Source organism: Malania oleifera, chromosome 2, assembly GCF_029873635.1.
Source record: "Malania oleifera isolate guangnan ecotype guangnan chromosome 2, ASM2987363v1, whole genome shotgun sequence".
Lineage (NCBI taxonomy): Eukaryota > Viridiplantae > Streptophyta > Magnoliopsida > Santalales > Ximeniaceae > Malania > Malania oleifera.
The window spans coordinates 41,739,289-41,765,941 of record NC_080418.1 but is presented as its reverse complement, the minus strand read 5'-3'; the positions used below and the strand labels follow the sequence as shown (position 1 = coordinate 41,765,941).

General features: G+C 34.4%; 2 protein-coding genes across 2 annotated transcripts in view; both read right to left on the bottom strand.

Annotated features, from left to right (window-relative positions):
• Positions 1-22,156, bottom strand: part of LOC131148150 (F-box/kelch-repeat protein At3g06240-like) — a 36,618-nt gene extending 14,462 nt beyond the window's left edge. The window contains exons 1-2 of the mRNA XM_058097888.1: positions 21,802-22,156; positions 21,564-21,747 (exon numbers count right to left, since the gene is read on the bottom strand). Of these exons, the coding sequence (XP_057953871.1) occupies positions 21,564-21,747; positions 21,802-22,156 (539 nt within the window). The remainder of the gene's footprint in view (positions 1-21,563; positions 21,748-21,801) is intronic.
• Positions 21,170-22,656, bottom strand: LOC131149020 (F-box protein At5g62510-like). The gene has a single exon (XM_058099056.1). The coding sequence runs from the start codon at positions 22,647-22,649 to the stop codon at positions 22,254-22,256; it is 396 nt and encodes a 131-aa protein (XP_057955039.1). The 5' UTR covers positions 22,650-22,656; the 3' UTR covers positions 21,170-22,253.
• Positions 22,657-26,653: the final 3,997 nt, after the last annotated feature.

Below are 26,653 nucleotides of genomic sequence, written 5' to 3'. Positions count from 1 at the left end.
CTGCTATTTACTTATGGACCATCTGTTCCTTCTTTCTACATTCAATACTAATCAATGCAGCACAAACAGCATCATAAGTAACTTTATCTTTCTCATACAATAAAGTGGTGGTCAAATGTTCATACTCATTGGGGAGAGAATTCAGTAACAATATGACTTTATCCTCATCTTTCACCTTTTCTTCCAAATTTAAAAAATCAGCCAAAATTTTATTGAAAACATTTATGTGGTCATTAATCGAAATACTTGGTTGATACTGGAAGCGAAACAATTTATTTTTCACCTTTTCCAAACTCTTAGTTATAAATGTGTCTTCCAATATCTTCCACAATTTCTTTGCAGATGTCTCCCTCATAATACAATATTTCTGATTTTTAGCGAGACATAGATGAATCGTACCACATGCCTGACGATTGATCTTTTCCTAATCTCTGTCACCCATATCTACTGGTTTATCATCCAAAGCAATATCTAGTTCTTGCTGATACAAGATGTCCATCACCTCATATGGCCACATACCAAAATTATTGGTACCATCAAATTTCTCTATCTCAAACCGAGCATTAGCTATTGTCTTCGATGATGATGTCGAAGCCGAAGGGGCTAGAGTTTGTGTGGACAGAGTTTCTTTTACTGCTGCATTCGCTTTTGCCATCTTCTATATATTCAATAGCAACCAATAAAGCAAAATGCCTAGGATGAATATTATGTACCAATTGTGTCTACTCTATTTTATCTTATGAAATTCTTACTTTGACCAGGCCGACCTCTAGGAAGCGACTGAGCCGCAATGGTCTCTGAGTACTCGTGTAGACAAAGTCTTTCTTAGCCATCAAATGTGGAATCAAGGATTCTAACAGAGGAACACCTCCGTATCGACACTATTCAACCTAACTTTGATACCAATTGTTGTGTTAGACACCCCACTTGTGCCAAACACTAATATTACAACTATTGCTATTGAATATATAAGAAACTAAAGTAATGCAGAAACTAATAATAAAACAGTGAGAACAAGACAAGAAATTAATGAGGTTCGGTATAGAATTACCTACGTCCTCAGGGGCCGATGATCAATCTACTATTTGATAAAGTTTAACTTTGAGGTGTGTTTTATAAATGAAGAGTTGAGCTCTTTATATAACTTCAACATCACGTTCAAAAAACACTTCTCTCTAATGTAAGACAAATAATACAAAAAATTCAAAACAACTTTTTATACTAATGTGAAACTATTCTACCAATGTGGGACAAAAAACAACATATATATATATATATATATATATATATATATATTGGCAACAAAATATTTTGTTTCTAGAAGTTTATTCATTCCTAAAAGCATTTGTTGATGATTTTTTGGTAATAATATTTTCATTTTTTGGCTAGTCCGCAAGGCGCTAGTGAGTTTTTTTGTCCGTAACCATCTTTGGGTATGAAAGTGCGTGTTTCATTTGTATATATATATATATATATATATATATAGACTTTTCCAACGAATTAATTTTTTTTTTTAGTATTTTACACATTTAACATATAAGAATGAAATATTAAGCTATTATAATATCATATGCAGTGAAATAGTCATAGTGGTTTAGTCATTTGCTGTTCAAGTATCTCCAACATTGATTTAAGTTCTCGAGCAATGATCACAAAATAAAAATCTTTTAATGAAAATCACAACAACATCAGCAAATAAATGACAAATGAGAAATAAAACAAAAAACGCAATACATAGAATACAAAATTTATGAGGTTCAACAATTTGTTTGCGTACTCGAGGTCAAATCAGATTACTAATTCCATTATTCAATAATAAGTACTAGCAGAATGTCATAAATCCCTTCTCTCACTCTCCTTGTGCTCAACATTTTTTTTTCAAACTTAGAATAACATATTTATATGAGGATGCATAATAACCTTCATAGAAAAAAAAAAAATTACTCTGGTGCTTTAGGGGAGCAGTACACACCCCTTTGACTCCCTCCGCGAAAGCCTAAAACAAAAGTCGCACTTAAAATATTTCTCATATAATATTTCATGCTAAAATCAAACTCCGCATACAACAAATTTCCTAATTGTACTTATAGTTTTCCCATAACCCTTAATCATATGTCACATGCCTTTATATATATATATATATATATATATATATATATATATATATATATATGTTTGTAAGAGTGTTGCTGATAGAATTAATTGATATCACAAATTTTAATATACTTATGTTAGTATAAGTGTATGTGTATAAGTGTGGTACATAGTGTGTGCGTGCGCGCGCATGTAGTATGTGTAAATGTGTGAATGCAAGTACGTGTATGTATGTGTGTGGACATGTGTTGTGTTTTAGTGTGTGTATTAATGTGTGAATTTTATTTTATTTTTATTGAAAATCTAAAAAAAGAAAAATTAGAAAATGTGAAAAATCTAAAAAATATGCAATTTAGTCCATTGGTTCCCACAATCTACTTTTGGATGATGATGATGAGGTAACATGATCAATTGTTTCGTATAATGCTTTCTTCCCCTTATCCCTAGGCATGTCAGGAGTTTGAACCTTCAAGAACCATATGATTTGAGAAAGACTTTTGATCAGCAGAATTAGACTGAATGAATTGTGTTTTGTTTATTTAATATATATTCTTTGTTAAGCACAAATAATTTTTGAGTATATACAAATTGCATTGAATGAAAATGAAATTGTGCACTCTCCTTTAATAATATGGGAATAATATTTTCTACCGTATACTATTCTTATTTGGAAAGACATTGAAATTATATATGGAATATCCCGCAAAAGTTTGGAAGGGCCTCCAGGTTTGCCGTCCAAAATAAAGTCATCTATAATATTTTCTGGCTTCTAATTAAGGCGTCTGTCCATCCTTCACAAGCTTTTATATGCAGATTTCCTTGCAGTTTTGAACAGCTTTTGCTGATCTGCTGCTCAGTTCTAAGCTATGCCCGTCCATGCCACTTCTGTGCATTCTTCTCTTCTTCTCTTTTAATAAATTTTCTCTTTACAATTTCAGGGGAAAAAAATTGAGCATACACGCCAATATCACTGCGGCTCCACCACTAATCTATGGCTGGATAAAAATGTTGACTCATGGACATGGCACGACTACCATGTTATGGACTGCATGTGAGCACGTACATCTCTCGCGATCAATGCATCATTTTCAGATTTAGAAGGTTTGTTTATTTCCACTGAGGATCAATTTGCACCATTTGTTGTTTGTTTACATCCAACAACGATCAATTTGGACCACTCAATCGTCCAAATAAAGACAACCATATGTATAACCCCTCTAAGCTCGCATATCATAGAGATAAATTTAAATTAAAGTATGTACCTTAGACTTAAAATTATGAGGGCTTTGGGCGACCGAGCCAGACAAGTCAAATTGCCTTGGTCGACTAAACCATTGAATGGTCAGAAAGTTTACCTGACTTTGAGTGACCGAACTCAAAATAACTTGAGCGTCCACGGCCGACCAAACGCATGTCCCTACCTTTTCCAACAATTTGGGCGCCTGAACTTTATGTTCAAAATACCCCCAGGTGACTGAATGTCCAAATTCGGCAGATCGAACTTAAGACCAGGCGACCGAACCTCATATAGAATGGAAGATTGCCTTGGTCAGCAAATTGAACCCACATTCAGGCACCTGAAGTTCAAAATTTTTTTTTTTCTGTTGTGTCTGTTCGGGCGACCGAACCTATGACTTGGTCGATCGAAACTCTCGAGTTGGCCAATTTTTATCACAGTTAATTAGGGTTAATTTCTTAAACACTTTTAAAACAATTTTAATAATTCCCTGAGTGTCCCCAACAATTATAATTTTGGTTTTCTCTATATATATGGGTTCATTTGCACAATTAATAGGATTAGAAAAATCATTAAGAGAAAAATTCTCTGAAATTTTGAGAGCTTATTTTTCCTATATAAAGCCAAATACTCACCCTTTTGATATTCCTTTGCTAAACCAAGTTTGGCGAGAGTGCATTTGAGTTAATTTACATTGTTTGCACTTGCTTAAACTCTCGTTATTCTTGTTGATTTATCATTTTTGTTTGAGAGTTTTAGCTAAGGTTTTTCCCTCGATTTAACTAATAAATATTTTTGTGGGAAAACCTTTGTAGCTAGTGAGTCTTTGCATCACTATGGCAAGACTCATCAAGCTTGTGATTTTTGGTTGTGCAAAATCTCTTTCAAGCATATTTTTTCAAATATCTTTTGAGCTATTATTTTGAGAAAATTATCTTTGAGATATTTTTGAATACTTTATTTGGAACTCTTTGAAACTTGTTGTGATTGATTAATATTGATATTGTGTTTCAAAGATGGCTTGAAAATACACTCTAGGAATTGATTGCATATTGATATCAGATTGAGTGTTAGCACACCTTATTGGCACTGAGCATAGTCACTATCATATGTGAGTGCATATTTATCTGGACTATATTGTAGTACATATTTGCTTGTGTAGAAGCACTTTATTTGTACGAAAAATTTCATATATGATTGTATTCCAGACGTGGGCCTAAAGAGGAAGACTTGCCTTACGAAAAGTCCCAGATTGGTTTTGACCCGGTTAGTAAAGTTAGGTGCACTATCCTAGTAAGGTATTGTAAATGGTGCCGCTTCACCCGTGAAGTGAGCCTTTAGTGGAATATTTGTACTTGTGAACCAAGGCGGGGACGTAGGCAGGATTGGTCGAACCCCGATATCATATTCAGTGTCAAGTTTACATTTTCTGCATTATATTTTGCGTTGTGATTGATTTAATTTCCTTACTAAATATACTGCAAATTTGATTGGCACGGTATTGCATTTGATTGGGAAATATTGGAATTGCATTGTATGTTTTGAAAATTGTTTAATATATTACATTTGCAATTTCATATACATTTAGACTGCCCTTAAGTTGCGAAATACTTTTGTTAGACTAGTTAACTTAGGAAAAAAATTTTAAATCTCTAATTCACCCTTCCTTTTAGGATTGCACCAAAGTCAACACAATAAATTAAATGGTAAATATGCAAATAAAAACTTAAGGCAATAACAACGATATATATGCAAACTGTGTAATAACTAATAAATGACAATAATAATAATAATAATAATAATAATAATAATAATAATAAGAACATACCAACAATATAATAATATTACTAATAATACTATACAAACAGTGTCATACTAATACAAATACAATCAATATAATAATAATACTAATAATAATAAGTCAACAATATAATACTAATACTAGTAAAATCAATGTAATAATACTAATACAATTAATATAATAAAAATAATAATATCCAAACAATTTACTAATAATAATATATAAAAAATAATAATATTACTAATAATAATATACAAATAATAATAACAAAATGATCAACATATAAAAGAAAAAAAAAACAAACAAACTTATCACAATATCAATCGTTAAACATACATAATGAATATTAATCCTTGCAATGACAAGATTATACAACCACATGAATATTAATAAAAAAAAAAACCCTTCAATTAACAATTTTAATATATATAACAAGGATAAAACAAAGAAAAATTTAAACTTTAAAACATAAGGTGAGTGTGTGCATATGAGAGTAGAGAAGGCTCAATGTGTGGGGAGAAAGAGCTGGGTCGTGGCCAGAGATGGATTGCTGCGAGGAGGATGGCCGGAGATGATGAAAGAACAAGATTGACGAACAAAGGATCATGTTTTTTAGATGTTCTAAATGTAAGTACTTCAAGTTAACTTCAAATATAAATTGAATTGAAGCTCTCAAAAATTCAGAAAAATATTTTTTATATATACTCTAAAGATTATTTTTATAATCAATGAAAAGAAAGGATTTTGAAAAAGAAAAACTTTTGAAATAAAAAAAAGGGTCAGGCAACTGCCATGATATGGCAGGCGATTGCCAAATTAAGTAATGAGTTTTTCAAAGAGATAGTAGCAAGATAGGCAACTGCCTAAACATGTTAGGCGCCTGCGTGAACATGCCAGGCGACTGCTAGTATTCTGTGTTGAGAGTTTGTTCTATGACAGACGATTGCCACTCGAACGTTGGTTTTAAAATTCTTAACGGGAAGATTTTTTAAACAAAGTTTTTGGACATAATTATTTTAAAAAACTTGGAAACTATTTTAAGGAAACTTTGGGGGTATAGAGTTGCTTCTAAACATCTATAAATAGCCCAAATCTTCAAAGGTTTGAGACACCAAGCAATTTTCAAGCAATAAAGTTCTCAAAGGCTCTCAAACTCTCTTATGTTCAACTACTGAGTTGCTACTGATTCAAATTTCGAAGCAAAGTTTTCAAAGTCAGAATCTTTCATATTTTGAAAGATATTTGGTGATTCATATTAAGTATTGAGTTTCAAATTCTTTTATATTTGAATTACTTTGAAGTATTATTGTGCTGATTGTTGTACTAACCTACTCTGTTGTGAGAGTGTTTTTCTTGTACACAAAATCTCTTTATCTTGATTCTTATTCATAGACGATTCAGGGCTGTAGAATCGTTGGACCAAATGAGGGAATATTGTTTGGAGAGGCGGGCTCTAGCCTAACCGAAGGAGTGTTTGTAATCGGTATTGTTCCACTCGTCAACGGAACTAAACTAGTGAATCCTTTGGTGGTTTGCCAAAGGCGAGGACGTAGGCTAGGTATAAGCCGAACCTTGTAAAATCTTGTGTCTCTCTTCTTCCTTACTCTTTACTTTTTCAGCAAAGACTTATAATCTGCATGTATGCTTTTAATTGATTAATTCTGAGTGTTTAGTTGTTAAATAGACCAGAGGATAATTTGTTTTTGGTTTGATCAGCATTGATTGCGGAAACCGAAAGGAACTACGTTGGTTGATTAACCTAAACTTATTAATCTAAAAGTTTGTTTAAAAACTAAACATAAGGAAGACTTGTGAGTTTGGAATAAACACAGGGTTTACACAAATTCAGCAATTTATTAGAGGGCTATTGAGACAAAGATTGAGTTTTTGATTATCTTGATTGGTTGTGGTTGAATTGTTTTTATATTTAATTGTTGTGATTGATTGATAATTAAGAATTAAAATTAAAATAATTTTAAAAATACCAATTCACCCCCCCTCTTGGGAAGCTATCCTAATTTCAATTGGTATCAGAGCCTAGTTATAGCAAATTCTTAACAAGCAGCTATAAAAAGATATAAATGGTTAACATAAGAGTAGCTCCTTTTGGAGAGGGCCAATTCTCAACTCGTCCACCAATCTTTTGTGGACACAACTACACTTTTTGGAAAAATAGAATGCAAATCTACCTCCAACACATGGATTGGAAAGCTTGGGAGTAGTTGTAGATGGAGACCTTATTCTCACCAAAATAATAGATGAAAAACATATTCCAAAAGAGAGAAAAGATATGATTGATTCAGATTATAAGATGCTTCAAATAAACTCAAGTGCTATAAATGCTTTATATTGTGCCTTAGATGCTAACGAATTCAATAGGGTAATGGCTTGTAAAATAGCTAAAGAAATATGGGACAAATTAGAAGTCACATATGAAGGAACCATTGATGTAAGAGGCAATAGAATAGACATGTTAACTAGAGAATATGAAGCATTCAAAATGAATTCAGATGAATCCATATCAAATATGTACACAAGATTCACCCATATAATTAACTCCCTAAGTGCCTTAGGAAAAACATATACCACCTACAAAATGATTAGGAAAATTTTGAGAGGCCTTTCTTCGATATGGGAACCTAAGGCTACAACAATTACCAAAGGAAGGAACCTTAAGACTACCTCCTTAGATGAACTCATAGGATCACTTCTTACTTATGAAATGACTCTAAAAGAAAGAAATCCTGAACCAAAGCATAAGAAATCTATTACACTAAAAGCATCAAGCCACAGCTCAAGCGAAGAAGAAAGTGAATCAAATGATTTGGATCAAGATGAATTAACATTCATCACTAAGAGGCTAGGAAAGTTTTATAGAAGGAATAAAAGATTTCCTAAGAAGTTCAACAAAAAAAAAAAAAAAACTGAAAAGGTAGAATCAAGTAGAAAAGAAAATAAAAGTAAAAATGAACCTCCTATATGCTATCATTGTAAGAAACCAGGACATATCAAACCAGACTGCCCTTTGCTCAAGAAAGACAAGAAGAAAAAGAAGGAAGCTATGAAGGCTACTTGGGATGACTCAAGTTCCAACGAAATTGAAAACGAATCAAGTGGACAAGAGATGGCAAACGTATGCTTCATGGCGAACGATGAAGAGGTAAACTCCTATTACTCTTCAACCGAATCTAGCAATGAATCTTATGATGAGTCTTGTGATAGTATGCCCTTATACAAAGAATTACAAACTGAATTATTTTCTTTACATAAAAGATTCATAAAAATTTCCAAAAGAAATATAACCTTAAAAGATTAAAATAAAGAACTTCTGAAACAACTTGAATCATTTAAAACTATTGAAGAAGAAAAGGATTCTTATATAAAGAAGTTAGAAGAAGAAGTAAGTAAAGCAACTCAAGAGTTAACCAAAACTCATAAAGAAAACTTAAGTAAAAAGGATCAAGAAATAAATGAACTAAAGAAATTAGTAGAAGATAAAGAACAAGTTATATATAATTTTACTAAAGGAAAGATAATTTTGAAAAAATGATAGGACATCAAAGGTTACATGGGAATAAAGAAGGAATAGGTTACAACGGTAAACCAAACAAAAAGAATAAGAAATTATACATGGGATATTTTGAAAAAAAGCCAAGCACTTTGCTAGCACTTCCTCACACAACAAACATGAACACTCTACTTGTTATATGTGCAAGACCAAAGGTCATGTAATGTTTGATTGTCCACTAAAAAGGAAGTATGTTAAAATACAAGGTGAATGGAAAGTCAATAATGGATCTAACAACAAAATAAAGAAAGTTAAAAGGATTTGGGTTCCTAAAACTAACCAAATGAATCCTCCATTGTAGGAATGTTTTAGGACAACATCATCAACGGACAAGCGGTACTTGGACAGCGGGTGTTCAAGACACATGACCGGCGATAAGACCAAGTTCACATCATTAAAACAAAAGGATGGAGGATATGTCACCTTCGGTGATAATGCCAAAGGTAAGATCATTGGCACAGGGAGAATAGGTAAAGAACCTTTTATTACTATTGATAATGTATTATTGGTAGAAAGATTAAAACACAATCTTTTAAGCATAAGCCAATTGAGTGACAAAGGGTTTGAAATAATCTTTAAGAAAGAAAAATGCGTTATTTAGAATCCCAAAGAAAATAAAATCTTATTTATAGCTCTTAGGATAAATAATGTTTATTATGTAAATCTTGAAAATCTAATAAATGAAAACGTAACTTGTTTGACAGCTATGAATGATATAAGTTGGCTATGGCATAGAAAGTTAGGACATGCTAGCATGGACTTATTATCCAAATTATCAAAGAAAAATCTTGTAAAAAGATTACCAAATACTAAATTCATAAAAAACAAGATTTGTGACGCATGCCAAAAAGGAAAGTAAGTTAAAACTAGCTTTAAAAAGAAAAAAAAAATATATCTACTAAAAGACCCCTAGAACTTTTACATTTAGTTTATTTGGTCCAACTAGAACCTTAAGTCTAGGAGGAAAACAATATACTTTTGTAATAGTAGATGATTATTCAAGATTTACTTGGGTATTTCTATCTAATAAAGATGAAGCTTGTAATATGTTAATTTCCTTATGTAAGAAATTACAAAATGAGAAAGGCTATAATGTAACAAGTTTTAGAAGTGACCAAGGAAAAGAATTTAAGAACAAGGAAGTCGATAAATTTTGTAATGAATATGGAATATCTCATAATTTTTCAGCTCCTAGAACTCCACAACAAAATGGAGTTGTAGAAAGAAAAAATAGAATTCTACAAGAAATGACAAGAACTATGCTTAATGAGAATAATTTACCTAAATACTTTTGGGCTGAAAATGTAAACACATCTTGTTATATTATAAATAGGGTATCTATAAGATCAAGTATAGATAAAACACCATATGAATTATGGAAAGGAAGAAAACCTAATATTTCTTACTTTCATGTATTTGGGTGCAAATGCTTCATTTTTAACACTAAAGATGATTTAGGAAAGTTTGATGCAAAATCTGATGAAGGTATCTTTTTAGGCTACTCTACAAATAGCAAAGCCTATAGGGTCTATAATAGGAGAACTCTTATTATCATTGAATTAATACACATAACATTTGATGAATCCAACTTTTATGAAAATAAAATTCAGAATGACGAAAAAGAAGATGTTTCACAAAATGAAGAAGATCTTAAAATAAAGGAAGAAAATATTAATGAGACTTCAAATGAAAACATTGTAAAAAGTCTAGAACTACCTAAAGAATGGAAATATTCAAAAATTCATCCAAAAGAACAAATACTTGGAGAAATTTCAAAAGGTATAACCACTCGAACTTCTTTGAAAAATATTTGCAATCATTATGCCTTTTTATCTCAAGAAGAACCCAAAAATATTGATGAAGCTTTAAATGATGACTCTTGGATTATAGCTATGCAAGAGGAACTAAATCAATTTGAAAGAAGTCAAGTATGTGAACTTATACCAAAACCCAAAGACAAATCAATCATAGGAACTAAATGGGTGTTTAGAAATGAAAAAGATGAAAATGGAGTTGTTGTAAGAAATAAAGCTAGGCTAGTAGCTCAAGGATATAATCAAGAAGAAGGTAATGATTACGATGAAACTTTTGCCCCTGTAGCAAGAATGGAAGCAATTAGGATACTCTAACTTATGCAGCCTATAGGGATTTCAAATTATATCAAATGGATGTAAAAAGTGCTTTTTTAAATGGATATATAAATGAAGAGGTTTATGTTAAACAACCTCCAAGTTTTGAAAATTCAAAAAATCCAAATTATGTATTTAAGTTAACAAAAGCTCTATATGGATTAAAGCAAGCTCCTAGAGCTTGGTATGAAAGACTAAGCAAGTTTCTAATTCAAAATAATTTCTCAAGAGGAAAGATAGATAGTACATTGTTTAGAAAAACTAAAAACAAAGACATGCTTATAGTACAAATTTATGTTGATGATATTATTTTTGGGGCAACCAATGAGAATTTATGTAATGAATTTGTTAAATCCATGCAAAAAGAGTTTAAGATGAGTATGATGGGAGAATTAAATTATTTTCTAGGATTACAAATAAAACAAGCAAAAAATGGAATTTTCATAAATCAAACTTAATATTTTAAAGATATGTTAAAAAATTTTGATATGGAAGAAAGTAAACCTATAGGAACCCCTATGAGCACTTCAACTAGTCTTGACAAAGATGAAAAAGGGAAACAAGTTGATACTAAGCATTACCGAGGAATGATAGGAAGCTTACTTTATTTAACAGCAAGTATACTGAATATTATGTTTAGTGTATGTATGTGTGCAAGGTTTCAGTTAGCTCCTAAGGAGTCACACGAAATAGCGGTCAAAAGAATCCTTAGATATCTATTAGGCACACTTGAACTAGGTTTATGGTATCCAAAGGAATCTGAATTTGAAATGATTAGTTATTTAGATGCAGACTTTGCTGGATGTAAAATAAATAGAAAAAGAACAAGTGGAACGTGTCATTTTTTAGGACACTCTTTAGTTTCATGGTCTTCAAAGAAACAAAACTCTGTAGCATTATCAATAGTAGATGCAGAATACATTACTGCAGGAAGTTGTTGTGCCCAAACATTGTATATGAAACAGCAACTAAAAGATTTTAAAATACAATATCAAACTATTCCCATAAAATGTGACAACACAAGTGTCATTAATATTTCAAAAAATCCAGTATTGCACTCAAGAACAAAACACATCGACATAAGACATCATTTCTTGAGAGATCATGTGCAAAACGAAGATATAATACTAGAATTTGTAAATACAAATGACCAATTAGCAGATATTTTCACAAAACCTTTATCTAAAGAAAGATTCATATTTATAAGAAGAGAATTGAGCATGCTATATAGTCGTGAAGTAATCTAAACTCTGTTAAGCTTGGCAGGCGACTGCCAAGCTACTGATTTTTCAGAGTCCACATAGACAAGTGCCTGCCACATTCTAGCAGGCGACTGCCTCGCGGCGGGTAGGGTTTAAAACCCTGTTTTAAGTCATTTTAACTTCCATCAGGCGCCTGCTCATTTATCCTTTTCTTTAAAATTCTTCTTCTCTACCTTTTTCCATACACATACCTTATTCAAATCAACTTGAAACCAAGGTTCTAATCCTTCCTTCTTACCAAATCCCAAACCTAACTTAGGGTTTCTTTGTTCTTCTCCTCCATACAAATATGCCACGATCCAAATCAGTTGGTGTTAAGGGATCTTCGTCTTCAACTAGGATCAATAATGATGAGATGGAGAAATGGTTAGTAACTCCACATGCTAAGCAACTTTATCAGAATTAGATTGCTTCAGCTGAACCTATTTTAGGTAAAGTTCTTGATGTAACGTTCTTCAATACAGATTTTCCTGAAATCATGGAACTCTTTAAGGATATTGGATGGGCTAAGTTTATTACATATCAAGCTAAAGGATATTATCCCAATGTTGTTCGGATTTTCTATGCAAATATGGAACGATGTGATAATGGGATCAAAACCAATCTTCTTGGGCAAAATATTCATCTAACTTCCATATCTTTGGGAAAAATTCTTCGAATCAAACCAGGAGATTTTGAGGTTCACATTGTTGAGAAACAATGGATTATGACTTAGGGTTTTACTCCACAAGAATTTTTGCCTCTAATCATGACTGAAACTCCTGTTAATTTTGGGCATCCACCTATTTACAAACAGCTTAATCTGAAAGCTCTAATCCTGCATAAACTTATTACAATTAACATCTTACCGTGTTCTGGTTCTCATGATCATATTTCATTCCTAGATTGTTTTGTAATGTGGTGTATTCTCAAAAGAAAAAATATGGATCTTCCAAGTTTAATTATCTAGTGGATTATTATGAAAGTTGATGCTTCTCATATTGTTCTACCATATGCTGGGATGTTAAATATGGTTTTTGCTCATTTTAATATTCTTACACCATCATTTAACTTCACTAGCAAAACTCATTACAATATTTTTTCTGATACCATTCTTAAACGTAAGGGTTATAAGAACTCTCCTCAAGGATGGTTTCATAAGGGACATCGTCATGTATCATCTGCTCCACCACCTCCTTCATCTTCCATACCAGCACCTTTAGTGCAGTTTGATCCAGAAACTCCTTCATGGTTAGTTCCATTTTTTAATCATTATATGACTTTCAGTGATGGAATGAAATCTGGACTTTTTACTCTACAAGAGAAGGTTTCTTCTGTAGAAAATCATTGTTAAAATATTGATAAGCGATTTGATAAGATTGAACAACCGTTGGCCAGCTCCTCTAAAGGCAAATCCTATGAATATCAGCTCTGCTACATCAAGTGATGATGAATCTGGTGAACAAGAGGAAGGAGATGATGAAAGTGGATCTATGGAAGCTTCTGATTGATGTGTTTTCATCTATGAGTTATTTATCATTTTTATGTATTAAAGCTTTATCAGATAGTATGTTCTTGATGTTCTAAAAGCAGTACTTTGTATTGCAGCATTTCTCTATTTTTGTTTTTCTTTCTCCTTTTTGATTGATGTCCAAAGGAGGAGAAATGTTTAAGAGAAGTGAGTGCAAAAATATGCTATGTCATGGTTTGTAAAACTAACTTGTACTTATATGAATCATATCTTATGGTTTGTAAAATTTTAAATGAATGGATGGATCATTCATGGATTATCTTTGTACTTGTATGCATGGTTTATTCATGGATTATCTTTGGACTTATATGCATGGATCATAACTATAAAAATATATCATGCTTATTGATAGGGGGAGCCATGAGTATTAATTCTTATTAATTTTACTCTCGATTTGTCATCATAAAAAAAGGGGAGATTATTGGCCTAATAAGGCTTACAATTCTTATTTTGATGATAACAAATCAATGATGTGTTTAATATGGTTCAAGTGAAAGTTTTTAAGGAAAAAGGCAAACCTTAAAGGAAGTGACAAAGTTCAAGAGCATAAAGAAGCCTATGGATTAAAAAGAAATTTTGAAGAGCATAATAAAGCTTATGGATTACAAAGAGATCTTAAAGAGCATGAGGATTAAAGATATATTAGTGAAAGCTCAAAGAAAAGATTGAAAACTCAAAGATGATGGAAGAACAAGATTGAAGAACAAAGGATCATGTTTTTTAGATGTTCTAAATGTAAGTACTTCAAGTTAATTTCAAATATAAATTGAATTGAAGCTCTCAAAAATTCAGAAATATATTTTTTATATATAATTTAAAGAATATTTTTATAACTAATGAAAAGAAAGGGTTTTGAAAAAGAAAAACTTTTGAAATAAAAAGAAGGGTCAGGCGACTGCCAAATTAAGTAAGGGGGTTTTTCAAAAAGATAGTAGTAAGACAGGCGACTGCCTAAACATGTCATGCTCCTGCGTGAACATGCCAGGTGACTGCCTTGGTTCTGACAGGTGACTGCTAGTATTCTGTGTTGAGAGTTTGTTCTATGATAGGCGACTGCCAAGTCGTGGCAGGCAACTGCCACTCGAACGTTGGCTTTAAAACTCTTAATGGGAAGATTTTTTAAACAAAGTTTTTGGACATAATTATTTTTAAAAACTTGGAAACTATTTTAAAGAAACTTTGGGGGTATGGAATTGCTTCTAAACATCTATAAATAGGCCCAATCTTCAAAGGTTTGAGACACCAAACAATTTTCAAGCAATAAAGTTCTCAAAGGCTCTCAAACTCTCTTGTGTTCAACTACTGAGTTGCTACTGATTCAAACTTCGAAGCAAAGCTTTCAAAGTCAAAATCTTTCATATTTTGAAAGATATTTGGTGATTCATACTAAGTATTGAGCTTCAAATTCTTTTATATTTGAATTACTTTGAAGTATTATTATGCTGATTGTTGTACTAACCTACTCTGTTGTGAGAGTTTTTTTCTTGTACACAAAATCTCTTTATCTTGATTCTTATTCATAGATGATTCAGGGCTGTAGAATCGTTGGACCAAACGAGGGAATATCGTTTGGAGAGGTGGGATCTAGCCTAACGGAAGGAGTGTTTGTAATCGGTATTGTTCCACCCGTCAACGGAACTAAACTAGTGAATCCTTTGGTGGTTTGCCAAAGGTGATGACGTAGGCTGGGTATAAGCTGAACCTCATAAAATCTTGTGTCTCTATTCTTTCTTACTCTTTACTTTTTCAGCAAAGACTTATAATCTACGTGCATGCTTTTAATTGATTAATTCTGAGTGTTTAGTTGTTAAATAAACCAGAGGATAATTTGTTTTTAGTTTGATCAGCATTGATTGCAGAAACCAAAAGGGACTACGTTGGTTGATCAACCTAAACTTATTAATCTAAAAGTGTGTTTAAAAACTAAACATAAGGAAGACTTGTGAGTTTGGAATAAATACAGGGCTTACACAAATTTAGCAATTTATTATAAGGCTATTGAGACAAAGATTGAGTTTTTGATTATCTTGATTGGCTGTGGTTGAATTGTTTTTATGTTTAATTGTTGTGATTGATTGATAATTAAGAATTAAAATTAAAATAATACCAATTCACCCCCCCCTCTTTGGAAGCTATCCTAATTTCACATCAATTGGTAGAGAACCATCTGGTAATATGAGAGCTTCAGTAGTTGTAAGAGGGGTAGAGACAAGCTTGGCAGTGGCCATGTGAACTCGATGCAAAAGGTCTTGGATATATTTTATTTGAGACAAAAAAAAACCATTAAAGGTAAAGTGAGCTTCAATCCCAAGAAAATATGAGAGATTACCAAGATCCTTAAGATAGAATCATTTGGAAAGATTGGTGACGAAGGCAATCACATGAGCAGTAGAGGATCCAGTGACAATGATGTCATCCACATAAACTAATAGATAAAGAACTGTGTCAGAAGAGTGAAGCATAAACAAGGAGGTGTTCGACTAAGAGTTGGTGAAGCCTTCCGATATAAGAACATTGCAAAGTTCATGGTACCACGCACGAGGAGCTTGTCGAAGCCCATATATGGTGTTGCATAAGCAACATACATGATCAGGAAGATTGGGGTGGGTGAAGCCAAGGGACAGGTCCATGAAGACTGCCTCAGATAAAGTGCCTTGCAAGAATGCATTATTTACATCTAGTTGGTGAAGAGGCCAATTGTTAGTCACAGCAAGAGTAAGTAATAACCGAACAGTTGCAGGTTTGACCACTAGGTTGTAGGTTTCAAAAAAATCTATCCAAGGTTGTCAATGGAAACCTTCGCCACTAAGCGAGCTTTGTAATGAGCTATGGACCAATCAGGATTCCTCTTAATCCTATAGACCCACTTACACCCAATAAAATTTTGTGTAGGATTGCGCGGAACAAGAGACCATGTGTGATTGGAAAGTAAGGCATTGTGTTTTTCGCTCATGGCTTGTCGCTATGAGAGGTGTTGCTGGGCCTGTTTGAAGGTGGAAGGTTCAATTGTGGTGGGAGTGGTGGTTGTGTGAAGGTCAAAGATATGTTTTGGCTTTGTAATGTTATTACATAGCTTGGTATTATAAGGGTGAGGTTTTGTTGGAATTGTAGATGAGGGAGAGGATATTGGGGATGAGATACTTACCTGGGAAGGATTGGATGCATTCGATGGTGGAGGCGTGGAGGAGGGCCCCAAGGATAAAATGACCTAGTGTGGAGATTCAGTCTAGTAAGAAGAAGACTCACCACATGAAGTAGTAGTAAGAGGAGGAGATATAGACTCAACTCAAGGGATAGAGGTGACAAGCAATTGAAGGTGATTAGGAAGAGATGCAGGAATAGAAACTTGAGTTGATTTGGATAACCAATTGGTGGAGGACGGTAAGATGAAAGATGATGAGGTGTGAGATTTGTTATTCTGAAGGGAAAAAGTGTGTTCCACAAACAAGACATGTCTAGAGATGTAGATTTTATTGGTGGAGGGATCAAGGCACATAGAGGCATGATGTGGAGTTGAGTATCCAATGAATATACAAGGACGAGACCGTGGTTGGAGTTTGTGAGAGGTGTAGGGTCACAACCATTGATAACATAGACAACCAAATATTAACAAGGATAAATAATTAGGTGACTGCTTAAAGAGATGAGAGAAAGGAGATTGGTGATGCGTTACTGGAGAGAGCATTTGGTTGATGAGGTAAACGGTGGCTTGAAATGCTAAGGACCAATATTGGATTGTGATAGATGCATAATGTAACAAGGCTAGTGCAGTTTCAACAACATGGCGATGTTTACGCTCAGCCATGCCAACATGTTCTAAGGTATGAGGAGGAGATTTGAGATGTTGAATACCAACTCGAGAGAGAATATGTTCGAGACTAGTGGCTTCGGCACTTCCATCTGTATAAATTGTTTTAATCAATGTAGAAAAATAATTTTCAACAAGAGATTTAAATCGTTAAAATACTGAAGTAACATCTAATTTTTTCTTGATAGAATAAAGCCAAGTGTTTTTGGTAAAGTAATCCACAAAAATAATGTGACAGTGAAAATTATCAAAGGATGGGAGAGGAGCAGGACCCCAAACATCCATAAATAAAGTCTCCAAAGGTCTAGAACAAGTTAATTGACTCACTCGAAAAATGAGCAGTTCGGAAGCTATCCTAAGTATAGGAGTTTAGTCGTGTAATAATTAGCCCAAGGGCTAGATCTTCTCCTTAAGGAATGCAGTTTAATTCCAAATTTCATGTAATCTCAAAATAAATTAAGAAAAGAAAATTTTACTGAACACAATTCAAATTCGGTTTCCTGGGACGTTTGAGATTTTTGCAATGGAAATACGTAAATCTTAACTAAAAGATTAACATGCATTAAATGAACTAAATAAACGTTAGATTCAGTACCACAATATCAAAAGAAACAAACCTGCAATCATTCAACTAAATAAAGACCAACTATGCTAAATAGTAATTAAAACCCAACCAAATGAAAGTACGAAATTTTATAATGAGATCAGACAAAATTAAAATCTAACAACCATAAGATCATCAATTAACACCAACTAAAATATAACCCAACAAGATAAAAATAAACTTAACATAATCATAAACTTAAACAAAATGATGATCTAACACTTCAGGGAAGCAAAACCATTAAAGAAGCATGCCAAATAAAAATCCTAAACATAAACTTAATACCCAAACAAAATACTCAATAACTCAAACTAAAAATATGAAGTAAGAGAAAACTTACATGAGAAGAGAGAGAGAGAGAGAGAGAGGGAGAGAGAATTAAACATGAATTTATCTAATTAAAAAGAAGATTCTCAAATTAAACAAACTGTTTTTTTTTTAAAATTTATCCAAACTTTGAATAAATTAAAAACTCAACAATAAAATTAATTCTAACAAAATTGAATTCAAAGAGAGAGAGAGAGAGAGAGAGAGAGAGAGAGAGAGAGAGAGAAAGAGAAGAAAAAAAAAAACTCCAAGCCCATAGCAGCACTCCTGCACCCCCTCTCTTGTTGCCTCCTCCAAAGCCAAAAAGAAAGACCTAATTTTTATAAACCCCATCCTTCTTTTTTTTTTTTTTTTTTTTTTAAACCCTACTCCCCTTTACATTAAATGCCAAATTCCCAATTCAAAATCCCCCTAAGCTAGCTGCTTCCATACTGACCTATTTACCTTGATCTTCACAACTCCCTTGCCGGCTATATCACAAGGATGATCATTGCCAAGGTACACCTTACCTAAGTTACTTGGTGTGTACTCCTCTAAGCAATCTTTGCTGCAAGTGGCATGAATGAGGCTCCGAAGTCTAAGACCCAAGACTTCTGCTTGCTCTCCAAAGAGCATATCAATGCATCTTTTTCTCCTGAGGAAGAGTCAAGATTTGTTTCTATCTTCACCATAGATTCCTTTCTCGGACTTTTGCATGCACTTGTTTCTAAAATGCCCGGCCTTTCCACAATTCCAGCACTCAATGTTCTTTGTGCCCTCGGAACCACTAGGATTTTTGGATCTAGATCATCTGGTCCTAGGTCTACCGTGATTGTTTGATTGTCCATGTCCGCTTCCTTTTCCTCGACTTTTCACATTCAAGGCTAAATTTGAAGTGGAGACATTGTTCGACTGCATTATAATCTCTTCCATCAAAATCATGCTGATGACCTTGTCGTACTTCAGCTTAGATTGTCCTATAGAGCTACTGATCGCAGTAACAATATCTTTTCAACTCTCAAACAGCTGACTAAGAATCAGTAAGACACGAATCTCACTATCAAATGTAATTCCAACTGAGGCGAGTTGATTCGATAGCTCGTTGAAATTATTCAGGTGTCTACTAAAACTTTCACCTGTAAACATATTCATGGCAAACAATATTTTCATCAAGTGTACCTTTTTCGCGGATGATGGCTGCTTGTACATATTGGATAGCGCATCCATAAGAGACTTGGTGGTTATTAAGTGCTTGATATTGAAGGCAACAAACTTTACCAACGTCATTCTGATAGCTCAAAGAGCTTTTCGGTCAAGCAACTCCCACTTGCTCTCCTTCATGGATATTGGCTTCTCGTTCAATAGTAAGTGTAACTCCTTACCAAATAAGTAGTCCTCAATTTGCATTTTCTAGAAATCGAAGTTGGTGTCCTCAAACATCTCGATTTGTAAGATCTTTTCATTCAACATCTTGATTCACCAATCTAAAGATGGAATTAGCTCAAACGGGCAGTACGGTTGGATTCAAAACTGTCAAAAACCTTAGAAATGGTTCAAGCCGTTCGAAAAATGGACCTGAAATGGTTCTGAAAAGCCTAGTCAAACCTAGTCAAACTTCGGTCAACTTTAACAGAATATTCCTTCCGTTAATGGAATATACTTGACACCGTTAACGGTCACTGACGCCATTATTGACACTGTTTGCTGATGTGGCACTATTGGGCCACTTGTTGACGTGTCCTATGGGGATCCGACCCAGCTGCTAACTTGGCGTGGGTCCCTACTGGCGTGGCTTGTTGACTCAGCGCATACGTGGTCGTGGACCCGAGGTTGACGAACCTGACGCGGATGCTGACGGGGCGCTTACTCAACATTGACATGGATAGGTGATGTGGCGCTAACGTCACATCGTCTTCTTACTTCAGCTGGCTGGGATTCACCAGAGCGTGTGGGTGCATTTGTTTACTCGCCGAACTCCGAGGGGTGCGTGGGGGCACATGGCAGCATTGTCTAACTGTCGATGGCACGTGCGTTGTCGTTTGAGCTCCATTTGAGCTCCGGTTACCACCATTGGCTTCGTCTCAACGAGAGGAATGCGATGGTGGCCTTAAAACTAAGTTTTGAGCTACTGGATAGAGGCTCCAATTCGACAATTTTGCTCCGATTTGGCGATTTTGCTCCAACCTAACTCTGACACCAATTGTTGGGGTAGATCTAGGAGCAATAATTACACACAGGAAAAATAAATAACAAAAATGAAACACCAGATTTATGTGGTTCAGTCGAATCGACCTACGTCCACGGAGCACACACAAATTCATTATAACCAAGAGAATAATATAAGGAGGAGGAGGCTACTGCCTTCAACTCAACTCTCTCTCTCTCTCTCTCTCTCTCTCTCTCTCTCTCTCTCTCTCTATCTTTCTCGCACAACGCACTTTGCTCTGCACACACAGCTCTACGCAACACTCTGCACACAAATCACACATATATATACATGGATGGAGGGTAAATTTCAAAGGTTGGTGGCTCAATGTCAGCCATGGTAGGCAAGGTTGGCGGAGGGCTGCTGGTGTCCATTTACTGTAAATCTCCATTTCAACGTAAGCTGCGAGGGGTGGTGCTGCCGTCTCTACATACTATGCGCAACTCAACAGTATTTGTAAATTTGTGTTGGATTTCTATGTTCTATCTTAAACTTGTCCACCAAAACCAATTTTTTTTTTTTACCAAAAAAAAAAAAAAACTTTTTTAAGAACTTAATTTGGTGGCCAAAAGCACATGCCGCAACTAACTATCAAGCCACTCAAATATTCAAGCCACAAATTAAGACAACAATTCAAGAAAAATGTTCCATCAGAATAAGAATCGTGAAATTTTAGATTGAAGAAAAATGATAAAAATGGCACATACAAATCATTAAAAAAGAACAAAAAGTTTTCATCACATCCCTTTTAGGTCCACCCTTACATGTTCGTTACTCAGTCCCATGACCTCCCTAGGACTAACTAGACTATCGACGTGAGGGTTGAATTGGATGTCATATATCTTTGGGTAGCAAGGTAATGCAAGAACATCACTCACGCTACAAATATCAAGATCCTTTATTTCTTTTTCTTTTGAACTGTACAGAGCACCATTCTTCCATCAGTACACCAGTTTCGGCTTGGCCCTAACAGGATTAGTAGCTTGCGCAAACGGGATTCTGACCAATTTAGTCCACGACTCTTTGATAAGATATTACTTCATTATCCACACATCATCATGACTTTCCTTATAGCTGCAAACAATGCAGAGAAATCCGCCAGTTGAACCCAAATTTAATCTCCTATTCTCACATCCGAAACAGTCGTCATCATAGTCAGGTTGTGGCAACTCTTGGAATGTTTCTTTTACCAAATCGAAAGCAACAACAACCCAAAATGTTCCTGACACCAAACCACTACCTGCTTTTAAAAATAAATCGGAGCCGGACCCTTAACCGGCTGGCCAGTGGAGAGCTCCATTAACGAGTACACCCTCATCCCGACTATAAGGAAGTCCATGGGGGATGTTTGAAATCTTTTTCCGAGACTTTGCTCCCAGAGTGTAAATCTCAGCCCCAAAACGGTTAATATCATCCCTGTGCATTCTTACCAACTTGAAATCATTAATGGAGTTATCGTAGCCAAACCCAAATATGTTAACACCATGAACTGTAAATGTGTAAGGCAATTTGATGTATTCTCCTATAACAAGGTTCCACAGGTGTATCTCCATTCTAACATTTCCATTGGCTCTCAAACACACCAAGCCATTGCAAGAAACGATTACTCTGACAATCTTTGCTCCATCCATAAAAGGTACACGACACGATAGCACTCCAGTTGTAGAACCAAAGCCGAAAATTGGGGGAAATTTATAGCATCTAAAGATTAAGGGTCTTACAACGGTGTTAAGCAAGATTCCTTGATGCATGGGCAAAGTTGAGGTGCTTCTTGACGAAGAATGGGTCCGAGAACAAGGAGTGCCAAGATTTGCAAACGCACATGAATCGAGCCAGAGACTCAGCGGGCGCTCTTGAGAGAATTTCCTCAACCAATTCTTCGGGAATATACGGAATTGAATCATCCGCACGAGCTAACGGGGTTTTGCAGCAAACTCTCCTCTTTGCCTCTTGCTGCGGAGAAGTTGGGTTGCCCCTTTTCCTCTCCATCGCGTATGAGATAATGCCGAGAAGAACCGGTGGCGATGGCGGCGCCAGTGCGGCAGCCCACGAGAGAAGTTGTAGGCATTCGAAGTGAAGGGAAAAGGACGATCGGCGCTTCAGCGAGGCAGACATATAGCACATGTGCCAACGGTCGGCGCCCTTTTCTGAAGGATGAGATCGGCGGTGCGGTTGAGCGGGCTGGCCCGAATTATGGGCGGGCTTTCTGATGAGGCCTGAGCAATATTATTTTCCAAAGGCCTAGTAGGATGGGCTTGGGCTCTCTGACATTTGCAGCCTGATTGGGTTCAGCCCAAACCCAAACCGAGCCCAATTTTATTTAATATTTTAATTAATATGATTCACATTGTTAGTTCTTAATTAATGATAATATATTTTAAAATATGTAATATAGTAATATATGATTTTAGTCTGTCTTAATATTTAGTATCATTAACTAAATATATAGTGGTTTTAATAAATAGTTTTCTAATTAATATAACTCCTGTTAGTATTTTCTACATAAGAACAATATATTATTATAATACATAATAAAGTAATGTACGGGTATTAGTTTGTATTGATGGAAGATGAATTTGTATTGATTTGAGGGATCGAAGAGTGTACTCTTAAATAGGTGGTGTGGAGATGACAAATTTGGCAATTTGTTTAAAGATGGACTTGTATCCAATGTTCGTAGGCGCAAGTTTGATAATGGATGATGGATGTCTGAGTAAAGAATGGATTGCATAGGTACAATTTATTGAAGTTCCTTTATAACAAAAATGAAGGAAGAGTGTAAACTAGGTTGATGTATGCCTTCTCTCTAAATTCTTCTTATTTGTTCTTTCAGGGGTTCCCTTGAGAAATATCATAAATAATATTTGTAGGCTGAAAATAAAGGTGGATGACCTCATTAAAATAATTAGTCATAAATTTATTTATTTTGACTAATTAAATTGATTATATATATATATATATATATATATATATATATTTTAATTCCTACAAAAATTTAGGGTTAGGGCAATTGCCAAAGCTAGATTTTATTCGTGGTGCCAATGAAGAGTGAATGACAGTCCCCAAATGAGGAAGATTTTGAAGAAAGAGGGGGTAAAATAGTTTAAAACACAAGATATGGGGTTTCCACTTCTTTTTTTTAAACACGGGAAAAATAAAGAAAAACCCTGAAAAAGGTCTGCGAAAACTAGACTTAGAATTCAAGAGTACAATGTGGGTAGGGAAGGTGATTACTCCATTATCTCATTGATGATCAGCCTTTTGGCACCCCTAGCGACACTGTTTGTGGAACGGTTACTACAATTACTTATGTGTTGCCTTCAAAAAGAAAAGAAATAGAAAATGAAAGGGAAAAGACCCCCTTTTGATTCTTCAATTATTAAATCATTATTCGAGTACTTTAACATGGCTATGAGAAGTCTAGAGTATTGCTCCAAAAGGGGTTGAACTTATAATCATAAGTTTGATGAAAACATGTTAATGATGGTGAGTGAGCAAAATAGTTGGTTGGAAAAAGTTGGACTTGTATTATCAACTTGAAAAACCAAGATTTTTAGAAAAGGGCCCAGACTTGTATTATTGGTATTTGAAAATAAAGTTTGAAAATAGCGAGTTTGAAAAAAGTGGAGTTGGAGTTGAAAACTTTGAGGAGACGCATAAGTTTTAGAAAGTTAGAGCTTCATCATCGACTTAAATCAAGAAAAAAACATTGAAAAGCACAATATTTTTTGAATTTTTGAAAAAAAAAATTGAAAAAAAAAACTCCAACACTTAATTAACAAAATAGAGTTCGTTTAGTCCAAATCTATTAGTTAGAGCCATAATCCATTGTAAATTATATAATTTTTGAAAGTTAAAAACTTCTGTAATGTTTGAGGATAAGGAGAAGATAACGCTAAAGAGTAGAACTTTCCCCTTTTATTCCATTTTCAGCTAGAAATTGACTTTGGGAACCAAGATAAAAACCTCATATTTTTTGCAATTTTTCGCATTTCTCAAAATTTGGGATTTTAATAAAGACAAGAAAACATATACTAACAGACACACATACACACGCACGCACACGCACGCACACATATACACATGCGCGCACACGCACACACACACACACACATTATATATATATATATATATATATAGGTGTATATAAGTACGTATAATAATAATAATAATAATAATATACATACGAAATAAATATCGTAATATACACATGAATATATATAATACCATATATATACAAACTTATACACACACATGCATTACACCTGCATTTATCCATTATATCTATATATATAATATACACATGAATATATATATAATACCATATATATACAACAAACTTTTACACACACACACACACACACACACACATTACACTAGCATTTATCCCTTATATATATATATATATATATATATATATATATATATGTGTGTGTGTGTGTGTGTGTGTGTGTGTATAATAATAATAATAATAATAATAATAATAATAATAATAATAATAATAATAATAATAATAATAATAATAATAATAATATACATACTAAATTGTTGGGGATGTGGCTCATATTCTGAGTGGAATGAATGTACTGGGGGAAGCACCATGAAGCAAGGGACCAAAAGAAAGTTGCAGGACGCAGCCATTGATGGCAAACCGTTGATGGTTTGGGTGTAACCAACGACAGTTTCAGGCAGTAGCTGCAAGGTGTTTCTTTCTGCTCCAAACTATCGATGGTTTTAGCCAGCGCAAGTAATGGATTTTTGAATCTGAGATCAGTAGATTGTGCTAATCGGAGGGATTTTCTCCAAAGGTTTGCTATAGAAGTGTATTAGATAAATTATAGGTCTTTTGTACACATTAGATTGTTATATAAAAATTATTATGTAACCCTATAAGAGATTAAGCTTCAAGTAAGCTTCAAAACTTGGTGTAAGCTTCATTGAAGTGATAAATAGTTGTTGCTCCTGTGGACGTAGGAAAATTGTTGAACCATGTAAATTTCTTGCGTTTTGATTGTTGCTTTAACCGATTTTCATTGGTGAGTGGTTGCTTGTTTAGTATAGTTCATTATCGAGTGCTTGCTTGCTTGTTCCATTGATTATTTCGTGAGAGTTTGTGTGAGGTATTCCGCTGTACACATTCGACATCGACGATTGGTTTCTGAGGGTTGATTGTTGAGAACAACAATCGGTATCAGACTTGAGTGATTGTTGTTGTGATGAACAACAATTGGTATTAGAAACCAGGGCATATAAAACCAGAATGTAAGGAGTGGGAGAAAGGAAAGGCAAAAGCTCAAGAGGGTTCACTAAAATATGTGAATGTAGTTGAAGAAAGGGACTCAAAGAGTAGTGATTGTGAGATGCTTTTTGTTTCATAAAGTTCAGAATGCCTCACGGGTTCTTGGATCTTAGACTCGGGATATTCTTTTCACACGACAGCACAAAACTTGGTTCACCACTTATAGATTAGTGAGTCTTGGTTCCGTTCTGATGGATAACGGTGTTGTCTACTAAGTTATCAAAATAGGGGACATAAGGATCAAGATGTTTGATGGAATAGTAAATACGTTGTGTGGGGTAAGGCATGTACCCGATCTATGGAAGAACGTGAAATCATTGGGTGCTTTAACTTGTAACAGGTATAGTTACAAGTTTGAAGGTAAGACGATGATGGTGAGTGATGGCGTATTGATGGTGATGAAGGGACAGAGGATGGTAGGGAATCTTTATGAACTATTAGGTAACAAAGTTGTAGGTGGAGCTGCAATTGAGAGTTCTGAGTCAAGTAATACCGTTTTGTGTAATATAACCACACAAAAAATGATGGGTATTCTTAACTACATTGGTGTGGATGTTTAGGGATCAGTGAGGGCAGCATCACGGGTTGGACATGGGCATTTCGTGAGGTTATCATGAAAGGTTTGGGGGTATCTCATGCGACACAAGTTGGAGTTGTTTTCCAGGTGTAACTTGTGATTGAGATGGAGTACCAGACCGGGAGAGAGTTCCTCAGGTCAGATATTGATTCTAAGTACACTAATGTTTAAGGAGTTTTGTGAGTAAGGCATGGTATATGCAAGGCTTGCAAGGGACTTCTTAGTGAAGTCAACGAGAATGGCGTGTTTCTT